The sequence below is a fragment of the Perca flavescens genome, chromosome 4 (assembly GCF_004354835.1).
Source record: "Perca flavescens isolate YP-PL-M2 chromosome 4, PFLA_1.0, whole genome shotgun sequence".
NCBI classification, from domain to species: Eukaryota; Metazoa; Chordata; class Actinopteri; order Perciformes; family Percidae; genus Perca; species Perca flavescens.
In genome coordinates, this window is record NC_041334.1 from 9,127,213 (window position 1) to 9,148,330 (window position 21,118).

At 39.3% G+C, this 21,118-nt stretch overlaps 5 protein-coding genes across 5 annotated transcripts; 3 read left to right on the plus strand and 2 right to left on the minus strand.

Moving 5' to 3' along the window:
- Positions 1-7,558: 7,558 nt before the first annotated feature.
- On the plus strand, positions 7,559-8,037 carry LOC114553960 (histone H2B). The gene has a single exon (XM_028575440.1). The coding sequence runs from the start codon at positions 7,575-7,577 to the stop codon at positions 7,950-7,952; it is 378 nt and encodes a 125-aa protein (XP_028431241.1). The 5' UTR covers positions 7,559-7,574; the 3' UTR covers positions 7,953-8,037.
- A 4,706-nt stretch (positions 8,038-12,743) lies between these two features.
- Positions 12,744-13,832, plus strand: LOC114553949 (histone H1). The gene has a single exon (XM_028575429.1). It carries the CDS (start codon positions 12,761-12,763, stop codon positions 13,376-13,378), a length of 618 nt encoding a protein of 205 aa, XP_028431230.1. The 5' UTR covers positions 12,744-12,760; the 3' UTR covers positions 13,379-13,832.
- Positions 13,833-14,849: 1,017 nt separating this feature from the next.
- Positions 14,850-15,411, plus strand: LOC114553953 (histone H3). The gene has a single exon (XM_028575432.1). It carries the CDS (start codon positions 14,915-14,917, stop codon positions 15,323-15,325), a length of 411 nt encoding a protein of 136 aa, XP_028431233.1. The 5' UTR covers positions 14,850-14,914; the 3' UTR covers positions 15,326-15,411.
- A 574-nt stretch (positions 15,412-15,985) lies between these two features.
- On the minus strand, positions 15,986-16,431 carry LOC114553958 (histone H2A). Its single transcript, XM_028575438.1, has one exon. The coding sequence runs from the start codon at positions 16,419-16,421 to the stop codon at positions 16,038-16,040; it is 384 nt and encodes a 127-aa protein (XP_028431239.1). The 5' UTR covers positions 16,422-16,431; the 3' UTR covers positions 15,986-16,037.
- A 3,742-nt stretch (positions 16,432-20,173) lies between these two features.
- Positions 20,174-20,511, minus strand: LOC114553964 (histone H4). The gene has a single exon (XM_028575443.1). It carries the CDS (start codon positions 20,504-20,506, stop codon positions 20,195-20,197), a length of 312 nt encoding a protein of 103 aa, XP_028431244.1. The 5' UTR covers positions 20,507-20,511; the 3' UTR covers positions 20,174-20,194.
- Positions 20,512-21,118: the final 607 nt, after the last annotated feature.

A 21,118-nucleotide genomic window follows, 5' to 3' on the forward strand; every position in this document is an offset into this window, starting at 1 on the left:
CACAAGACAAAGACTCAAATTGACCGAATTTATGTTTCTAATCATTTTAAAATCAAGCATTATGGTACAGTAATAAATGACTTCTCTGATCATTTAATTGTTACAAACAAGAGGCTTCTGGAAGTTAAATTCTCAGTGCCTTAAGGATTCAGATTTATTAATAGAATTAAAACAAGAAATTCATAAAATCTTACAATTAAAATGTTTAGCTAAATCCAATGTCGAATTGTGGGAATTATTAAAACGAAGATTAAAAGATTTCTTCAGATTTAAATGTAGAGAAATAAATAAGATTAAAAATATAAAATATAAAGCTTTAATGGAACAATACGTTAACTTAAAACAGATGAAGAAAAGATCAAATTCAGATGATGAAATCATGTCGGAATTAAAAACACAAATTGATCATTTTAATAACGAAATATTGTATAACATTTATAAACATGTAGTGTTTGATGAAAAGCAGAAAAGACAAGTGATCAGAGAATTATGTATAGAAGCATAAACATATAGAAATAGATATTGGTTGTGCAAATATTTAATTAGATAAGCTTCCCTCATACAGCTCACTGAGCTTTACGGAACTTGTGGGAAACATAAGAAAGGATGAAGTGACACAAGCCATCAAACAACTAAATGTTGGTAAAAGCCCCGGCCCTGATGGCCTGTCTACAGAGTTTTCCAGCAGGGGTTGTAGCTGATTCTGTGGTCTGTCCTGGGACCAGTGGTCTCTGGCAGGGACCAGTGATCACAACCACTAGGGGCGCTAGAGACACTGGTCGTGACCAGCTCCTCAGTGGTCTTCCCTGTGGTCCATGTGGTCTGTGAAGCGGCTTTAGTATTTTCTCCCCTTTCCTGTTGTTTTGGCAGCACTGTTAGCTGGATAAATGTCAGAGATCACAATATTTTGTCTATAAAATACACTATATCATATATATTATGATTATTATTGTAATTATTATTATTGATAATGGAGATCTGTGTGGTCAGACCAGCTGGTCTCTGGCAGGGACCAGTGGTCACAACCACTAGGGGCGCTAGAGACACTGGTCGCGACCAGCTCCTCAGTGGTCTGCCCAAGGGGGTAAGCTTCGCTTCAGAACTCCAGCCATCTATGGCGCCATTTTGTTGCTAACTGTCCATCACCTCCTGTTAGCATTCCGCTGACCGCCATTTTTTTTTACGTCACTTGACTGCGAATAACTTTACATCAGAAATGTTTGAAGACTCTATTTGTCCGTTGTTTAGTTCCAAAGAAACACGACAATGTATAAAAGGCTTCATTACCTTGTTCCTCACGTTATGGCTCCGTAGCAGATGTTTTTGTAAATATAAGCTAACGATTGTGTCATAACCAAGTGACTTACTGTCGCATAGTAGAGGAATTACCGTATAGTACAGGAGAAGCTCGCAGGCAGTTTCGACTTACATGAGCTGTTTAGGTTTAATTACTAATGTTAACTAGCATGTTAGTTAGCAATAATTAGCCTGTGCCCATGTTATCTCCTTACATACACCTACACTCTCCGTATCTGTAAGATTGGGAATGATTGAGATTTTTCTTGGCACAGCTACCAGAAGACTTCCAACTTTCAGACACGTTGCTCACGTCACATTCTCTCAGTTGGAGGCTGCGCAGTAAAGCTGGCCATCACTGGAAAAGTGCTTCTAATAGCCTTCACTGGTCTCCGTCCAGAGCAACGGGGTCTATTGGTCCATTATATACTGTCTATGGGTCTGCCCAGTGGTTCCTGTGGTCTGTGAAGCGGCTTTAGTATTGTCGAACCCTTCCTGTCGTTTTGGCAGCACTGTTAGCTGGATAAATGTCAGAGATCACAATCTTGTGTCTATAAACTACACTATATCATATATATATATTATGATTATTATTGTTATTATTATTGATAATGGAGATACGTGTGGTCAGGACCAGCTGGTCTCTGGCACGGACCAGTGGTCACAACCACTAGGGGCGCTAGAGACACTGGTTGCGACCAGTGGCACAGTGGTCATTACCAGCATCTTACTGGCACAAAGGGCACTAAAATTACTGGTTCTGACCACCTCCTCTGTGATCTGTTCTGTTCTTTGGACTAGTTGAGTGATCTGTGGAGTGTTTATTTTTAATACAACTTTTCACGTTTCTCAAAGTGTGAGCAGAGTCGCCTAATGTGAGAAGCCATAATCGTTTGTCTCTCCAATGCCATTGATCACTATTATTAATAAAAATCATAATAACAATGATTAAATTATTATTATTAGTCGTAGTTGTATGAGTAGTATTATCGACTATGCAGGCCCGTGTCTTCCATTGAGAATTGAAGATTAATTTTCAATTGGTTTTTCGATCATGCCATGGCTACATGGCCACTGCCTTTAAACTAATGAAATTAAGTAAACTGTTGGTGATTCAGTTCCTGGCCAATAAGAAGCCATTTCCAATTAGTATTTTTATTGCTTTAGAGAAGATAAAGTGCAACATTACAATGTCAATAACAAGACCTCTTTCAATTAACCCCATCCCACCCACAACAAACCCTTGAGGAAGGAAAGCTAAAGAAACAAAAAATAAAAAATAATCAAAACACCTTTCTTCTATTACTCATGATAGCAAATAGTGTAATCAGTGTGCTTCACAAATCTTAGCAGTTATTAAGAGGGACGTGTAGTAAGTCTTTCAAAGTAAGCCAGTAAAGGATCCCAGTTTTTGTAAAATGTTCGGGTTAATCCTCTAAGAAAGTATTTGATTTTTTCTATTTTTAGAAACATCATAATATCAGAAAGCCATGTGGAGGCTTTTGGTGGTGTAGATGTTTTTGTAATATTCTCCGTCGTGCTATTAAGATGACAAAAGCAACAACACTTTTCTTCCCATTGGACCTTACAATATCATCCCCTTTTACCCCAAACACGGCCATTGTAGGGCTAGGTTGTAGATCTAAATCTTCATTTAAGACCTCAAATATTGAAGCCCAGAACTCTCTCAACCTGGAACATGACCAAAACACGTGAAGTAAATCTGCTCTGTCCATTCTACATCTTTCACAGATGTCATCCATGTCAGAGTATTTTGGCCAGTTTAACCTTACTGTAGGGCATACGGTGAAGAACTTTAAACTGAATCAAATTCAAACGTGCACAAGAAGAGGTTGCATTCACCCAGCTTAGAGCTCTGTCCCATATAGCATCTGATATATTTGTCCCTAACTCTTCTTCCCATTTTGCTTTGATAGGATCCATGGATATACTGTAAAGTAAGATTTGAGACTCATGACTTCACAGAGCAACTTAGAGAAATATGCAAAGAGTATTCCTCTTCCACAAAGCCGAGCCAGATGTTTGATGCCCGTGATGTTAAGGCAGAGTTTCAGAGAGTTAAGACAAATAAGAGCATTCTATTACAGGAAAATTGCTAAAGCACTGTTCAGAACAGCTTTGTGATGTGTTCTGTAAAATATTTAGGATATCTCTGGAGCAGTGAAGGGTCCCAAAGTTATGGAAGGTGTCCAATGTTGTTCCGGTGGCTAAAAGCGGAACCCCTAAGGTGCTATATGACCTTAGACCAGTGGCATTGACTTCACTGGTCATGAAGTCATTTGAAAGGCTGGTCAAAATGGAACTGATAACTATGGTGGAGGAGGCTTTAGATCCCATGCAGTTTGCATATAGGGCAGGGATGGGGGTAGAAGATGCCTAACTTTCTGTATAAGCACCTGGAAGGTCCTGGCACTCATGCCAGACTTTTATTTATGGATTTTTCATCAGCTTTTAATACTATTCAACCACATATTTTAGCTTGGAAACTGCATACCTATTTTAATTTTGATGTAAATTTTGTCAGCTGGATTGCAGATTTTTTAACATGTAGATCTCAGAGGGTTAGGGTTAATGGCTTTCAGAACAGCGCTCCTCTTCCACTGGCTTTCCTCAGGGCTGTGTCTTGTCCCGTTGCTGTACATTCTTTACACCAATGACTGTAGAAGCCAGCATGAGAACAGGCACATTCTGAAGTTTGCTGATGATACGGTCATCATTAGCCTGCTCCGTAAAGATGAATCTGAGCATGGGCCAGTTGTGGATGAGTTTGTCCAATGGTGTGATGAGGCCTTTCTCCAATTAAACTCCACAAAAACCAAGGATATGGTCATTGATTTTAGGAAAGTATTCCTCCCACCATCTAAGACTTTCATTAAGGGAACTGAAATTGAGTTTGTTGAACAGTACAAGTATCTGGGAACTGTCATTGATAAAAACCTGAAGTTTGATGTGAATAGTGATGCAGTCTGTTAGAAGGGACAGCAACGTTTGTACTTCCTTAGAAGTTAAACACTTAATGTAGATAGGAAAATGATGTCCTTATTTTATAAATCTTTTATTGAATCAGTTCTTATGTTTGCCATGATTGCTTGGTACGGTAACCTTAATATCAGAGACAAAAACCACCTAAGCCATATTGTAAAGGTGGCTGGTAAGGTGTTTTCACAGTCCCCTTGATGGTTATCTTTGACCAGCAAGTTCTTAAGGCCCGGTCTATATCTATAAACCACCCCTTCACTCTTTGTAGTAGTAGTTGTAGAGTTTGTAATACTCCCATCAGGTCGCAGATTTAGAGTACCTCGGTTTAAGACCAGTAGGGGTAAAAACTCCTTTGTCCCATGTGCAATAACTCAGCTTAATTTGCACATGTAATGTAGTACTTGTTTTGTTTTTAGAGATTGTTCCAGTGGTGATACATTCTGTTGTGTGTATTACACAGGAACTCTTTTTTGTACTCATGTCTTGTATTGTTGCCTCTATTTGTATGTGGCTTGAATGTGTTTCTTTTTATCTTTCACTTCTAACTGCATATCAAGTTTCCCATTTGGGATAATAAAGTGACTGAACTGAACTGAACTGAACATAATTGAATTATATGTTAGAGATTTGGCCTCTAAAGGTTAGAGGGGTCTGCAGTATATCCTCCAGGTCAGAGTGCTCAGGCAATTGAGAAAATTATGAGATGTGTGTTTAAATGAAATGACGAACCTGAAGATATCTGAAAAAAGGATTTAGTGATGTTGAAATTACTGACCAAGTCAGTGAAACTGAGAAAGATGTTATTTAGGAAAAAATCTTTACATGTTGAAAGGCCCATACTGTCCCACTGTTTGAAAGTATCGTCAATTTTAGCAGCTGTAAAATGATGATTATTACGCCGTATGCTCATTCTAAAACCACAAAGGGGGGAAAATATGGTCTAGGATATACTTTGCTTGGATTCCTTGGATTCCCAGGCCCATTCCAACAATCTGTGTAAGTAATCTTTGACTTTTATTGTTTTTATTGTTATTCGTTGAGATATGCTTACGTGATCAGACTCTTTTTAGATTTGAGCCATCTTCTGTGTCTTTGACTATAGCCTTACTGAAATGTCATTGAATATAAGCTCCAAATGAAGAAGAAGAAGAAGAAGAAGAAGAAGAAGAAGAAGAAGAAGAAGAAGAAAGCTTATAAAGCCACAAGAGGCCCTATCAGGACCCATTGGCCAATCAGAAATTAGCATCTCTTTTTATATATATATATATATATATATATATATATATATATATATATATATATATATATATATATAGAGAGAGAGCAAGAGAATAATGGTTTCTTTTAAAGCACTTTCAGTGCCCAGAAAAGTCCTATATAATTCCAACCCATTATTTTATGTTTATAATCTGTCCTCTTCCTTGTTTATTTTTTCCTATGTTGTCATGAACATAAATGTTTTCTATTATGCAGTACACAATTGACATCCTGGCGAGATTTGAGGGTTTTCCAGATTTTATCCAGAAAAAGTCCTTTGAACGATCAGGTGATCAGGTGCTGGATCAATCAAGATGATTCGACTGTTACTTTTGTTACTGTACTGTAGGCTACTTAAGTTGAATTTTGAATTGAACTTTTACATTTTTGTATTTCATTTGATGTTGCTTTGTCAGTCAACTCTACATTTTTTCCTCCACTACATGTATTTGACTTTAGTTTCTAGATCAAGATTTGATACAAAGGGTAATGTGACAAGCTTTTAAAATGCAACACATTGGTCAAGTTTAAACCAGTCAGGAAGACATGGACCTGCATAGTCGATAGTACTACTCATACAACTACGACTAATAATAATAATTTAATCATTGTTATTATGATTTTTATTAATAATAGTGATCAATAGCATTGGATAGACAAACGATTATGGCTTCTCACATTAGGCGACTCTGCTCACACTTTGAGAAACGTGAAAAGTTGTATTAAAAATAAACACTCCACAGATCACTCAACTGGTCCAAAGAACAGAACAGATCACAGAGGAGGTGGTCAGGACCAGTAATTTTAGTGCCCTTTGTGCCAGTAAGATGCTGGTAATGACCACTGTGCCACTGGTCGCAACCAGTGTCTCTAGCGCCCCTAGTGGTTGTGACCGGTCCCTGCCAGAGACCACTGGTCCGTGCCAGAGACCAGCTGGTCCTGACCACACGGATCCATTACCAATAATAATAACAACAATAATAATCATAATATATCTGATATAGTGAATTTTATAGAAAAAGGATTATGATCTCTGACATTTATCCAGCTAACAGTGCTGCCAAAACGACAGGAAAGGGTTTGACAATACTAAAGCCGCTTCACAGACCACAGGGACCACAGGGGAGACCACTGAGGAGCTGGTCGCGACCAGTGTCTCTAGCGCCCCTAGTGGTTGTGACCACTGGTCCCTGCCAGAGACCACTGGTCCCAGGACAGACCACAGAATCGGCTACAACCCCCTCTCGAGTTTTATCAATTAAATATCGACGGTGTAACAAACGTCCTCACAGAGATGTATAATGAAGGTGTGAACAGTGGCTGTATGGGGGAATCCTTTTATCAGGGTGTAATGTGTTTATTATATAAGAAAGGTGATGAAAACGACATAAATAACTACAGACATCTCACCATAATGAATACTGATTATAAAATATTAGCTAAAGTAATTATGAAAAGATTAAATAATATATTAGATGAAATTATAGAAAAAGAACAAACGTGTGTCATTAAAGGCCGTTTGATGTGGGATAACCTTTGTATATTGAGAGAAATGATAAATAAACCTGATAAAAAATACTTCTATATAATCGGGCTGGACCAAAAAAAGGCCTTTGATTATATTTCTAGAGACTATTTGTGGACTGTAATGAAGTCGTATGGCTTCCCAGAAAGTTTTATCCACTTGATCAGATGTCTGTATGTTAAGTCTAGTGTGTGTATTAATGTAAATGGTGTGTTAACAGAATCTTTTAATGTAGAGAGAGGCGTGAAACAGGGCTGTCCTCTTAGTGCCGCTCTATATGTCCTGGCCATCAGCCCCCTTATTTAAACCATAAACTCTGAAAAAAAAAAAAAAAAAGAACGGTTACTTTGTGTTGGCGCATGCTCAGTCTCAGTCACAAAGTTTAGCCAATCCTGTGCGAGTAACAGCACAGTGTCATTTGCATCAAGTGCATATAAAGGAGGCATACGGAACGTAACTTAGTCATCTGTTTCAGGAACACCAACCCGCAGCAACGATGCCGGCAGAAGCCACCGTGAAAGCGCCCAAGAAGGGCTCCAAGAAAGCCGTGACTAAGACCGCCGCCAAGGGCGGCAAGAAGAGGAGAAAGAGCAGGAAGGAGAGCTACGCCATCTACGTCTATAAGGTGCTGAAACAGGTCCACCCCGACACCGGTATCTCCTCCAAGGCCATGGGCATCATGAACTCGTTTGTGAGCGACATCTTTGAGCGCATCGCCGGTGAGGCCTCCCGTCTGGCTCACTACAACAAGCGCTCCACCATCACTTCCAGGGAGATCCAGACCGCCGTGAGGCTGCTGCTGCCCGGGGAGCTGGCCAAGCACGCAGTGTCTGAGGGCACCAAGGCCGTCACCAAGTACACCAGCTCCAAGTAAATCTGCTGGGAGACCAACCACACAACGGCTCTTTTAAGAGCCACCTACTTCTTTTTGGAGAGCAAAGTTTCATTTAGTGATGTTTAGATACAAAATAAGATTTTATTCTCCAAGATCTATGCTCCTAAAAACATATATGGTTGTCGCATCTGCATTCAGAGTAGGTCATTTAAAACAATATTTTGGAAGCACCTTTATCCATTTAAAAGAATTTGTGTGCTTTGAACCTCTTTATTTAGGGTTCATGCAGTTACTTTAAGTAACTTTGTTCTCCCTTCGTAGACAGTAACTGTAAATATATTGCATTTTAGTCTTTATGACAAAGAACAAACGACTGCGCACACACAAGGACAGTGCTTCGGTTTCCTCTTGTTTCTTGTTAGTTGATTCCCAGGAGCAGCATGGTAAAGTTTTCCCAAAAAATCCAGGAGTTTTGCAAATTGTAAACTTGTAAGATCCCCAGTCTTTGTCATAATGTCACTGAGGTTTGAGTCAGAGACTATAATATTTTGCAGATTGTCTTTAGATGTCTTTTAAAAATCTTTTCAGTCTTCCAGTTAAGTGGTTTGATGATGGTCTTCGTGAGAAGAAACATGATAATTAGTAATAGTTTTTTGTGCCGTTTCATGCTTTTAACAGATAATTTATGTGCTCAAGCGCTGTAGGCTACTTCAGAAATAATTGTGCTTTTTACTGCACTACATTTGTCTCAAAGTTGGAGTTACTACTATCACCATAGATCCCAAAGTGGAGTCCGGGTTCCTTGAGGGGTTCCCAGGAAATCCCCAGAAAAATGGGAATAATTTATTTTTACTATAATTCCATCCATAAGTAACACCATGACACAATGTATGACTATTTTGGTCATGGACTGTAGGCCTATTCACTATGTAATCGCTCACACATAAAAACAGAGGTGGAAAGGAAATTGAAGACTCGCAAAAAATAACAAACTCAGCCTTTACACGTCAATGTGATAAACCAAAGGAAGCTGTTTTAAGTTATTATGAGAAACCTTCTCAAAATAATGATGTAGTATCCCGCACTAACCCGTTATTTTGAAAAAAAGTAGATCGTAGGCCTATCATTATTTTGAGATACAAAGGCTTCTAGATTTCTAATTATAAAGACTTAACCCTCATGTTGTCCTTGGGTCACATTTGACCAGTTTTCAAATATTCTATGTCAAAAATATGGGTTTCTTTCAAACAAATTGCTCCAAAATAACTCAGATGGTTCAATACACAAAACAGGCTGTGATTATCTATCATAGCTTTCTCTGATCTTAAGTATTAGTCAAAATTATTCATAATTTCTGGGGGGTTTTAATCAAAAATTAGGTATAAGTTAATATGAATGAGGTTTATTGACTATGAAGTCCATAAATAAGCATTAAACTAGTGGTAATTATTTGGTATGAAGTTGGCTAAGAAGATGTAACACACACTTGGGTGATAATTTATACTTTATGCTTTAAGAACAGGCAAAACAGACGGATGGGTTAAGAGTCTTTTTTCATCACATTGGCGGAAAGTGGCTTCCATCGACCTACATATGAAGCTTTCATGTTAAGTGTCCTATTTTACAAAAACACATTTGAGATCCCACATTTCCGTGCATTATACATTATTATAAATAATTGTGACCTGATCAGATCATGTTACAGAAAGATTTTGAGGCAAACTGAAGCTGGTTGCAGTGATAGACACAGAGTCAGGGTTGTGTACAGCAGAAGAGAGAAATATGAACCTGTGTTATGAGGCCCATCATGTCAGATCCATCATGTTAAGGATCAATGCCAGCTGAGAAACCTGTCAGGTAACTGCCTATAGCTTCACACCCAGCACCCAGTGTGTTTACTTTTTTTCTTTTTTTTTAAAGAGCTTTATTAAGTTTTTACAAATTACAATTTATACATTTAAACATACAGTAGGCTACCTGACATAAATATAAACCATACAAGAATTAAACAAATATAACTAATAAAATAAAATGTGCAAAACCATAGCTTAAGTGTAAAGTGCCTAGAGCCTCTCATAAAGTGCATAGAGATATTTATAAAGTGCATGGAGTCTTTTTTATAAAGTGCATAGAGACTTTTTATAAAGTGCATAGAGTCTTTTTATAAAGTGCATATAGAGTCTTTTTATAAAGTGCTGTAGTTCACAGGTTAAAAGTGTCCCAAGGAAGGAGCTGTTTTTTGTCCATGGTTCTTCTCCTGAGCTCAGCGAGCACTTGTTTGCACACATCGTCACTATTTATGACTTTGTTTGTTGAATAACCATACAGCATCTTGTTTTCCAAAGCTTGATGCATACAATACATATGATTATTTGTAAAAGTTCCTTTTGTTTCTCTGATAGAGTCTCGTCAACAATACAGTACATGACAGATTAATATGAAAGTACAAAATTAACACCATACCCTTTTAATTTGTCCCAGACTTCTTTTGCCCTGTAGCAATCCATCAATAGATGCTGTTGGGTCTCGTCTTCGTCACAGTTAATCATGGGACACTTTTTTGTTTTTACATAACAACTCCATGATACAACAGCTCTAACAGCGAGTCTATTCACCGACATCAGCACCTCATATCGCGAATGCTCTCAGATAGGTTCTTATTTTTTTTAAATTTCAGGAACTGAGTTCCTTCGTTGTGCGTTAAAAATTTATAATTTATATACCCACCATATTTATAGTCATTAAATTTTTTAAAAATCATTTTACTTGGGAGGCCATTCCAATCAATTTTAAGATTGTCATATTTATACATAAAATCACCGTAGATAAGGTTGTACTCTGGACCTTGTCTGGCTCTCCCTCTCCAAACTAAGTTTACACACTGTTTATTTAATTTAATTATCATTTTGTGAGATGGAGGAAGGATGTTTGCCAAAAACAGGAGTTTGGATAAGATAAAAGTTTTGACAATATTCTCTCTTGATTTATAATTGGTGTTTTTGTTTTCCCATTTTTTAACTTCTTCTTTAACTTCACATAGTTTATTTTCCCAGTTTTTTTTACTACAGTCTTGATTACAAATGGTCAAACCTAAGATTTTAATTTCATCCTTTACTTTAATGTTGAGGTCACGTTTCTTACTTTCCGCTCGGATCCAAACTCTCTCTGTTTTATCATGGTTTAATTTGGCGCTCAGAGGACAGCCCTGTTTTAAAAGGTTCTGTTAAAACACCATTTATATTAATACACACACTAGATTTAACATACAGACATCTAATCAAATGAATAAAACTTTCTGGGAAGCCATAAGACTTCATCACAGCCCATAAATAGTCTCTAGAAATATAATCAAAGGCTTTTTTTGGTCCAGCCCGATTATATAAAAGTCTTTTTTATCAGGCTTATTTATCATTTCTCTCAGTGTGCAGAGATTGTCCCACATTAAACGGCCTTTAATGCCACACGTTTGTTCTTTTTCTATAATTTCATCTAATATATTATTTAATCTATTCATAATTACTTTGGCTAATATTTTATAATCTGTATTCATTATGGTCAGATGTCTGTAGTTATCAATGTCATTTTCTTCTCCTTTCTTATAAAGCAAACACATTACACCCTGATAAAAGGATTCCCCCATACAGCCACTTTTCACACCTTCATTATACATCTCTGTGAGGATATTTGTTACATCATCGATATTTAATTGATAAAACTCTGTAGACAGGCCATCAGGGCCGGGGCTTTTACCAACGTTTAGTTGTTTGATGGCTTGTGTCACTTCATAATTTCTTATGTTTCCCACAAGCTCTGAGAATTTCAGTGAGCTGTATGAGGGAAGTTTATCTAATAAAATGTTTACACAGCCACTATCTATTTCTATATGTTTATATGCTTCTGTACACAATTCTCTGATCACTTGTCTTTTCTGCTTTTCATCAAACACTACATCACCGTCCTGTTTCTTTATAGATTTAATAAATTTGCTTTGAATTTGCTGTTGTCCAGCTTTAAGAGTATGTATTAAGTTTCCTCTATTATCTGTATTTGTTTGTTTATAAATGTTATACAATATTTCATTATTAAAGTTATCTATTTGTGTTTTTACTTCTAACATGATTTCATCATCTGAATTTGATCTTTTCTTCATCTGTTTTAAATTAACGTATTGTTCGATTAAAGCTTTATATTTTTAATCTTATTTATTTCTCTACATTTAAATTTGAAGAAGTCTTTTAATCTTCGTTTTAATAACTCCCACAGCTCAATGTATGATTTAGTTAGACATTTTAATTGTAAGATTTTATGAATTTCTTGTTTTAATTCTATTAATAAGTCTGAGTCCTTCCAGTGTGTTTACCACCACTGAAAACGTCCCCAATTTAAACTAAATAAAACACATTAATGCACTTTCACTTTCATTCTATCCTCAAATGTCTCTGCTTACTTGAAAACCACTGTCACATTTAATGAACATTACTTTTAGATATTTTTAAAGACAAAATGTGAGGAAAACTCGCTGTGAGTACTCCAAAATGACTGTGTATCCGAGAGGTTTGAAGCCTCCTGTAATCAAATGAACGAGTCCTCGTCGCCAAACATGAGCTCAGTGTGAAGGGGGGAAGGTTTGCTTACCACTAAATTAACAATTTTGTTTTAAAAGTTTCTCTTCTATGAATTTTATCCTCAAATTGTGGAAGAGAAAACACAAAGTGTGGCCACATTTTCAGCAGGGCAGCTGAGCGGCTGTGTGTTGACTCTCCACGGTTCTCATCAGATTTATAAGTCCCGCCTCCTGCCCAAGCAGGAACACAGCAGACTGTAACGCGACAGAGAAAGACACAGACATGGCAGAAGAAGCTCCAGCAGCTCCAGCAGCGAAAGCCCCGGCCAAAGCCCCCAAGAAGAAGGCAGCGCCCCGGCCAAAGAGTGACGGGCCCTCCCTCCCGAAGCTCATCCTCGACGCCGTGACTGAGTCTAAGGACCGTAAAGGCACCTCGCTTCCGGCTATCAAAAAGACGTTGGCCACCAAAGGCATCGACCTGGAAAAGGCCAACAAACGCATCAACACCGCGGTGAAGAAGCTGGTGACCGACGGAAAGCTGGTCCAGAATAAAGGGGTTGGGGCTTCCGGATCTTTCAAGCTCCCCAAGGCTCAGCCTAAAGCCGCCAAAACTGGCAAGAAAGCTCCCGTTAAGGTGAAGAAGCCCGCTGCCAAGTCCCCGCAGAAGAAAACCGCAGCTAAGAAAACTGCAGTGAAGAAGACCGCAGCCAAGAAAACCGTCGTTAAGAAACCAGCGGCCAAGAAACCGGCGGCCAAGAAGTCTCCTGTGAAGAAAGCTGCCAAGAAGCCAGCAGTTAAATCTACTCCCAAGAAGTCTGCCCCTAAAAAGGTGGCAAAGAAGAAGACCCCTGTGAAGAAAGCTCCGGCAAAGAAAGCTGCAGCGAAGAAGTCCAAGAAGTAAAGTGGCTCTTTAACCTGCACTCAGTGCACCAAAAGGCTCTTTTAAGAGCCACCACAGATTCACAAGAGAGCTGTTTTCCTACAACATTATCACGTCTGTTTCCATTGTTTTGTTTATCTATCATGTGTGCCACATTTAAGAGGATAACATTAACTCCTTAACTTACACTTGTTCATGAATCTACCTATACATCTTGTTTAGCTGGAAGGATAGACCCTTAAAATGGAGCAATTCCTTTTCAATGGGGTCCTATAAATACAAAATAACACACCAACACAGATAATTAAATCAACGAATCCCCAAAAGAGCAACAAATGGACAATACGTTGTTTTAAGATGAGCAAATAAAGAAGTCCAGAAGCAGTGGTTTCACAGTAGATCTCAGAGAAACAGGAAGGTTATTCCATTAGGATAGAGTTTATTATTTTAATCATCTGCATCCAACTTATTTGAAAATTGGGGGGACAAAGAAAGAAAAAGGGACCTGTCTCTTAGTTGCTGTTATAGTTCTAGACTGCCGAGGGACTTCCTTCCTCTGACACACTATTGATTACTTTTACTATTACTATTTGTTTTTCCCAGAAATGCTTGTTACTATTTCCTTTGGAGTCCTTATGTTTTTCCCCCAGCGTATTTCCTTGGAGAACGTTGGCACAAAGATCCTGGTTCCAGCTGTCGCCGTGGTCCTGCTGCACTCCCTGCCGAGCTCAGCGGTGCCCTGCAATGTCATGCTTCTTCCTGCTGAACCCTGCAGCTCCCCGCTACATCCAGTCACTGTTCCATTATTAATGTGACTATTATCGCCACTGTTCATCACACCCCCAACCGGCCCGTCAGACACCGCCTACCAAGAGCCTGGGTCTGTCCGAGGTTTCTTCCCAAGAGGGAGTTTTTCCTCGCCACTGTCGCACTGCTTGCTCTTGAGGGAATTACTGTAATTGTTGGAATTGTTGGGGCTTTGTAAATTATAGAGTGTGGTCTAGACCTACTCTATCTGTAAAGTGTCTCGAGATAACTCTTGTTATGATTTGATACTATAAATAAAATTGAATTGAATTGAAATTGAATTATTTTAATCATCTGCATCCAACTTATTTGAAAATTGGGGGGACAAAGAAACAGGGATATTGCTGATATTAAGATCTAAATTAAACCAAAAACTGTTTCAAGAAAGAAAGAGCTGAAGTTGACTCAGGCTGTGGCCAGTTAATTTATTCAATCAAAAGACAATATAATAAACTTTCTTCCTTCTATATCTCCTATAACGTGGATAAACAAACAAATATTTACATAATGTAAACTTTAGCCTACTTGTAACCGTTTATTTTCTACATGTGCCATTGTTGAGACAGCAGCCGTTATCTCGCCGCTGTGCGAGTCCTTTTGTCCAATAGTGGATCAGCTACAGCCCGCGTGTCTCCCGGTCTGGACCAATCAGCGCTGCCCTGGCTCCGGCAGTTCCTTTATAAAGCCGCTGTTCACTCCGAGCAGTATTCATTCTTGAGCTGTAAGCATAGAGAAGACTGAGAAACTAAAATGGCTAGAACCAAGCAGACCGCCCGTAAATCCACCGGAGGAAAAGCCCCCAGGAAGCAGCTGGCCACCAAGGCTGCCCGTAAGAGCGCCCCGGCCACCGGCGGCGTGAAGAAACCTCACCGCTACAGGCCCGGTACCGTGGCTCTGAGAGAGATCCGTCGCTACCAGAAATCCACCGAGCTGCTGATCCGCAAGCTACCCTTCCAGCGCCTGGTCCGAGAAATCGCTCAAGACTTCAAGACCGACCTGCGCTTCCAGAGCTCCGCCGTCATGGCTCTGCAGGAGGCCAGCGAGGCCTACCTGGTCGGCCTGTTCGAGGACACCAACCTGTGCGCCATCCACGCCAAGAGGGTCACCATCATGCCCAAAGACATCCAGCTGGCCCGCCGCATCCGCGGAGAGAGGGCTTAATCTCACCACAGACCGTCCTACGTCACACAACGGCTCTTTTAAGAGCCACATACAAACCCTAACCGAGCAACAGTCCTGAAACAATGCTATCTATTATACTGAGACATTTTTATGGTAGATCTTGTTTATGTACTGCAGACACTAACGAGATCAAGAACAAATCGTGTGTATCGCTCATCCACAAAAATAAACCGCTATAGTATGTGTTAAATATTAACATGTGCCCGCCAGGTATAAAAGTGGAGAGCTTTTATTAAACATTGACTAGAAGACAACTTATTTCTGATACAATGGCCTAAAACATTAGGCAAACTGTGCCCACTCGGGCATATGCAGTGGGCTAGAACTGCCTGTGCAAAAGCATCCCGTTGGATTTTGACATTTACCCGCTTGAATGTTTCAAAGAACGCCTACAGAGACTATTAACATTTTAATTGTAATATTTGATTCTATCTAATCTAAGTTAATTGGGCTCGGGGGCTTTTCTTGACAGGGGACAGTTGGAGATGAAGACTTGTCTGCAAGTTAATGCACGTCGCAACAAAAACGTCACTTAACGCACACAAATATTAATACACATTGTGTTAATTACATTAACGATAGATAAACTATAAGGATTTTCACAGTATACAAATAAGGAGGGCTCTTTAGTTAGATGTGTGTGGCTCTTAAAAGAGCCTTTGTTGTGTCGGTAAAAGCCAGTTCCGGGTGTTTACTTCTTGGCGGGCTTCTCTGTCTTCTTGGGCAGCAGGACGGCCTGGATGTTGGGCAGCACGCCGCCCTGAGCGATGGTTACTCCGCCCAGCAGCTTGTTGAGCTCCTCGTCGTTGCGGACAGCCAGCTGCAGGTGACGGGGGATGATACGGGTCTTCTTGTTATCGCGGGCAGCGTTTCCAGCCAGCTCCAGGATCTCAGCGGTCAGGTACTCCAGCACAGCCGCCAGGTAGACGGGGGCGCCGGCTCCTACACGCTGAGCGTAGTTTCCTTTACGGAGCAGCCTGTGGACACGGCCGACCGGGAACTGGAGCCCGGCACGGGAGGAGCGAGTCTTTGCCTTAGCTCTGGCTTTTCCGCCGGTTTTCCCTCTTCCAGACATTTTTCGTGTTTGTTGTATCTTCGAATACTAGAAAATGTACAGTCACAGTGCCTAAACCGGCCTTATATCTACCTTGCTGCTTCGTGATTGGCCAGAGTGAGCGTAAGCATGATCGTCCAATCAGTGAAGAGATCAGTCAAGTTTCTGTATTCACAACAAGACTCCGTTTAAATTGCACCGCGTTTCAAAATAAAGCGTGACAGATTAAACGGGGGGGGAATTAGATTTGGTTGCACAAAAGCAGAGGCACCTAAATTACCATGGAGATTTATTCTGTGCAGCTAGCCTGCTCCTCACCAGGCTAACAGCCAGGATTTATTAATCCTGAGGCCTTTTCTGTGTACTCAGCAATGCTTTTACATTATTATTATCAGCCTGCATTAAAATACATTAGGTGCATACTGCTGTTAAGTAAAGCACTGTTATATAAAGTTGTGACCACTATTTTTATAATTATTCATGGGACAGTCACTGCTGTTCATATTGTTGTTAGAAGTTTGATGAATATATTACGACAGTTGTTGAGATAATTAGAAAAGGCTGATACAGTTGCAAATGTGTTTTAAATGAAGTCAGTGATGAAGGATAATATATAAAGTGCTGTACATGTGTTAGTGGTTCTAACGATAGCAGACTGTATTTGCCATTCTTGGCACACACTTTGTGTTCTCTCCAGTAAACTGGGACTATAATTTGGGAGGATTGAACAATTATTAAAATTTATAATAATTGTACTTATAATTGTACAATCCTCTCTTATTATAGTCTTAGTTCACTGGACCAGTAAGGCTACATTCATGATACAATAGGGAGAGGACACCTCAGTGGTTTTTAACCTTTAGCTGGTGGGGAAATGTTTAACGTGTGCATTAAATGTATCACTTAATTATCTTCATAGTTTCTAGATTTTAGAGTCCTATTTCTTCAGAGTCTTTCTTTTCTATGTCCATATAGGCCTACTAGGAAGCAACACATACAATAAATAAAAAAGGAAACTGCCTCTGTAAAAAAAAAAGTGAGAAACAAACGTGGCAGAAGGGGACCAACTGAATGATCTAAAAATATACTTTAACGAACTACTGCTCTTAAATTAAACTATTTAAGGAGTTAGTTTAATTATTTCCACAAAAAAACTGTTGCACACTTTGCCTGAAAAGCGAGCAGTGGGAGTAAATATATTCCTTATTTTAGCCCATAGGAGAGTGAGAGGGACATGTACGCTTCACAACATTGTAGATTAGTGGTTGTAATTGATATTCATGGTACATTTCCTGCGTTAGTCTTCTGCTCACTTTTAAGGCAAAGAGTACAACTGCTCATTTGTGCAAATAATTAGCCTAACTCCATAAATGGTATGGCAGTTTCAATTCAGAACAGTGGTCAGTTAATGTATATGTTTAGGCTACTTACCCATTCAGTTTGTCCGTGATCGTCTGCTTTCTCTCGCTGTTTTATTACAGCGGCCGGGTTTCTTTTTTACAAATGTGTTTCACATTGTCATTATTCCATTTGAAGCTGCTGCTCACTCTGTGTTAAGAATACACAATGCGTATTCTCCATTTTAGCATCAATAAATCTGTGACCGATACCATGGTCTATATAAGAAAGCCGTGAACTTGCACTTATCCCAACTATGTACGCCTGGCTTGACATAGCTTCACCTTTTCATCCTGGCTCGGCAAACATGCAACCGATTAAGCCGCGATGAGTAGATCACACTAAGTCAAGCGGCGCTTTTTCAGTTATCCTGGATTTCTTCATTCTACTTTTGTGCAACAGCCCCCGGATGTTCACTAATTATCCCCATCACATTGTTATTGTTCCGTTTCTTATTCTGTAATTTGCCTTTGTAGGTTTTTTTTTTTTATTGTTAAAGCACGTTCAAGGGTTAGACACAATTATGTAAACACAAACACACTTATAAATATAAACGTTAAATTTCCATTTGCAGTAGCCTGGCCTCCTGTATTCCGCCACAGAGGGATTTTTTTGGTCATACTTTCAGTTTATCATCTCATGGAATAAACAAATACAAGAAAAAAACTATGTGTTAAAGTTCAAAGAAACAAGCCTCAATGTCACACCGACAGAAAACATATAATGTTTAAACTTAAACTAAAAGAACACATACATAATAGTTTTAGTGCTGACATTTGATTTAATGTTATATTTTATCTCTGTATTTTGACTAGTTCAGTGGTTTCCACAGTGGGGAGGGCTTCCAGGGGGGTCCCCAGCCAAATGGGGAATATTTTATTTTTCCTATAATTTCTTCCATAGGTATCAGTCTAGTGGTCCTTGACGTGAAAAAGTTTGGGAACCTAAACAATCACGGATGGCCAAACTATGGCCTAATTTTTAAACGCCAGGGTGAATTTAGATAAACTAGGATATTATAAATTGCACTCCATGTACATTGCACATCTGAGTTTAAACCAGTGGCCTTCATTTCATCTCAGCCCCGCTAAAAATTATAATAATAAAAAACAAATTCATTTTTAAAATCAATTTTATAGTTTCAAGTTAGAGTTTGTGAACTTGTCTGTTAGTGACAGAGAGCAAACAATTACACGTTGAAAGAAACAGGCTTAATATCCTGTGTCGCTGTCGTCGATGCTATGCACCTGTAACCCAGTCATGCACATTTTTGCAAGGCACTGTATCCGTGTCAGATTCTCATTAGGGGCTGAGCCCCCCTAAAGGTCTAATGCTAGAATCGCCCCTGGTTCAAACCCTAGATGTTGCTGTCATCTAAGCAAACGTAACACTACATTTTATTGTTAAGTGTCAGTGTCTTGCTCAGGGACACTTTGACATGTGGCTGGATGAGCCTGGGATGAACAATGTTGTTCCTTTGAAAAAAAAAAGTAATTTACCCTCGCAGAACACCAGAGTTGCTCATCGGTTAGTTAGTTAGTGTCATTGTGGGACTTGGCTGAATCCCAACTGACCGTTTAAAACACCGGAATCACACAATAGCACAAACTAACAGATGGAGGCAGCGGTAGAGCAGCAACTCCCTCGTTCTGCAAGGTAACATGTTTTTGTCAAAAGTCTGGTGGCTTTGAAGAGAGCAGAGATAACGATAACTTTTGTTTACTTATTTTGCACAACTGACTATTTTTCACAGATGTGTGTAACAGAAAGTATTTTTGGTTGTGTTGTTGACTGTTATATTTAGTTATATTATTTTTATACCGTTACATTGTTTTATATTGTTCTAGTTAGTAAATAAAAACATTTAGATTTGCCTAAAATCTTTGTCCTGTGTTTTATCATAATCAACTAACTAAAGGCAAAAATCACAAAATTATTCAATGATCGTGACGTTACAAGTAAAATGTATCGGCGATACTAGCCCTGTATTTACTTGGTATCGGATCAATACCAACATTCCCAGTATCGCCCACCCCTAAGTAATACTAATCTGAGTCTAATCTTAAACATTCCATGGAATTAAATAGTAAGAGATAAATTAGGACATCAATTCAGTGTTTTAAGATTAAGTGTGTGGCTCTTTGAAGAGCCATTGTCCTTCAATGCTTCCAGTCAGTTTGATATTTATTATACTACACAGTAGCATAAACTAAGCAGCGTATGAGAAAAAAAAAAAAAAAAAAAAAAAGACTAAATCATCATAAAGCACAGGATTTGCTTGTGTGACCAGAAGTCATAATGAATAATATAGTTCACATCAGGAAGTATTTCTCTAGAGGTATTGTGTGTGGCTCTTAAAAGAGCCGTTGGGTTGTTGTAGTTTTTCCGGATCATGTTTAACCTCCGAAGCCGTACAGGGTGCGGCCCTGTCTCTTCAGAGCGTACACCACATCCATGGCGGTCACGGTCTTCCTCTTAGCGTGCTCGGTGTAGGTGACGGCATCACGGATCACGTTCTCTAGGAACACCTTCAGCACGCCGCGGGTCTCCTCGTAGATCAGACCGGAGATACGCTTCACTCCGCCGCGGCGGGCCAGACGGCGGATGGCGGGCTTGGTGATGCCCTGGATGTTATCACGGAGAACTTTACGGTGACGCTTGGCGCCTCCTTTGCCGAGTCCTTTTCCTCCTTTCCCGCGGCCACTCATTTTTCTCTAGCTGTCGTTAGAAGCGAATGGCTTGAGCTCCGTCGACCGGCAGTATTTACGTCTTATCTGCGGACGTAAGAGAGGACAGATGGCGCGAGCTTCTGTGGGCGGAGCCAAACTCAGCCGCTATTTCAAAACTGAACCTTTTTTTTATTTCCTTTATGTAGGACTATATTTTAATCCTTCGTGTCTACCTGACCTTAGGTTAAGATTTTATTGAATAATATTTACAAATACATTTCTGAGTGAAACGCCAGGGCATCTTTCTTTGTAAATAAGTCTTTAAAGTCCTGCTAATAATATTTACACTTGTTTGGGTTATTTTCTAAAATCAAATTTTTATTTTTCTTGACTCTAGTTCACAGTGACCTGCCATCTTCAATCCAGTTTCAGGATAAAGACTTTACTTTATATCACCATTTGAAATATATAAACTTTAAATATAATGTTTACTTTATATCACCATTGGAATCCAATCAGTTTAAAAGGTGTAATGTCTTGATAGTATCCAGTTCACCCAGAGGTTGATGATGGCTTTAATGTGTTATGTTGGTGAACACCAGATGGCAGCAGGAGATAACATGATGAATCACAGAGAGGTAGCCTCCTCTC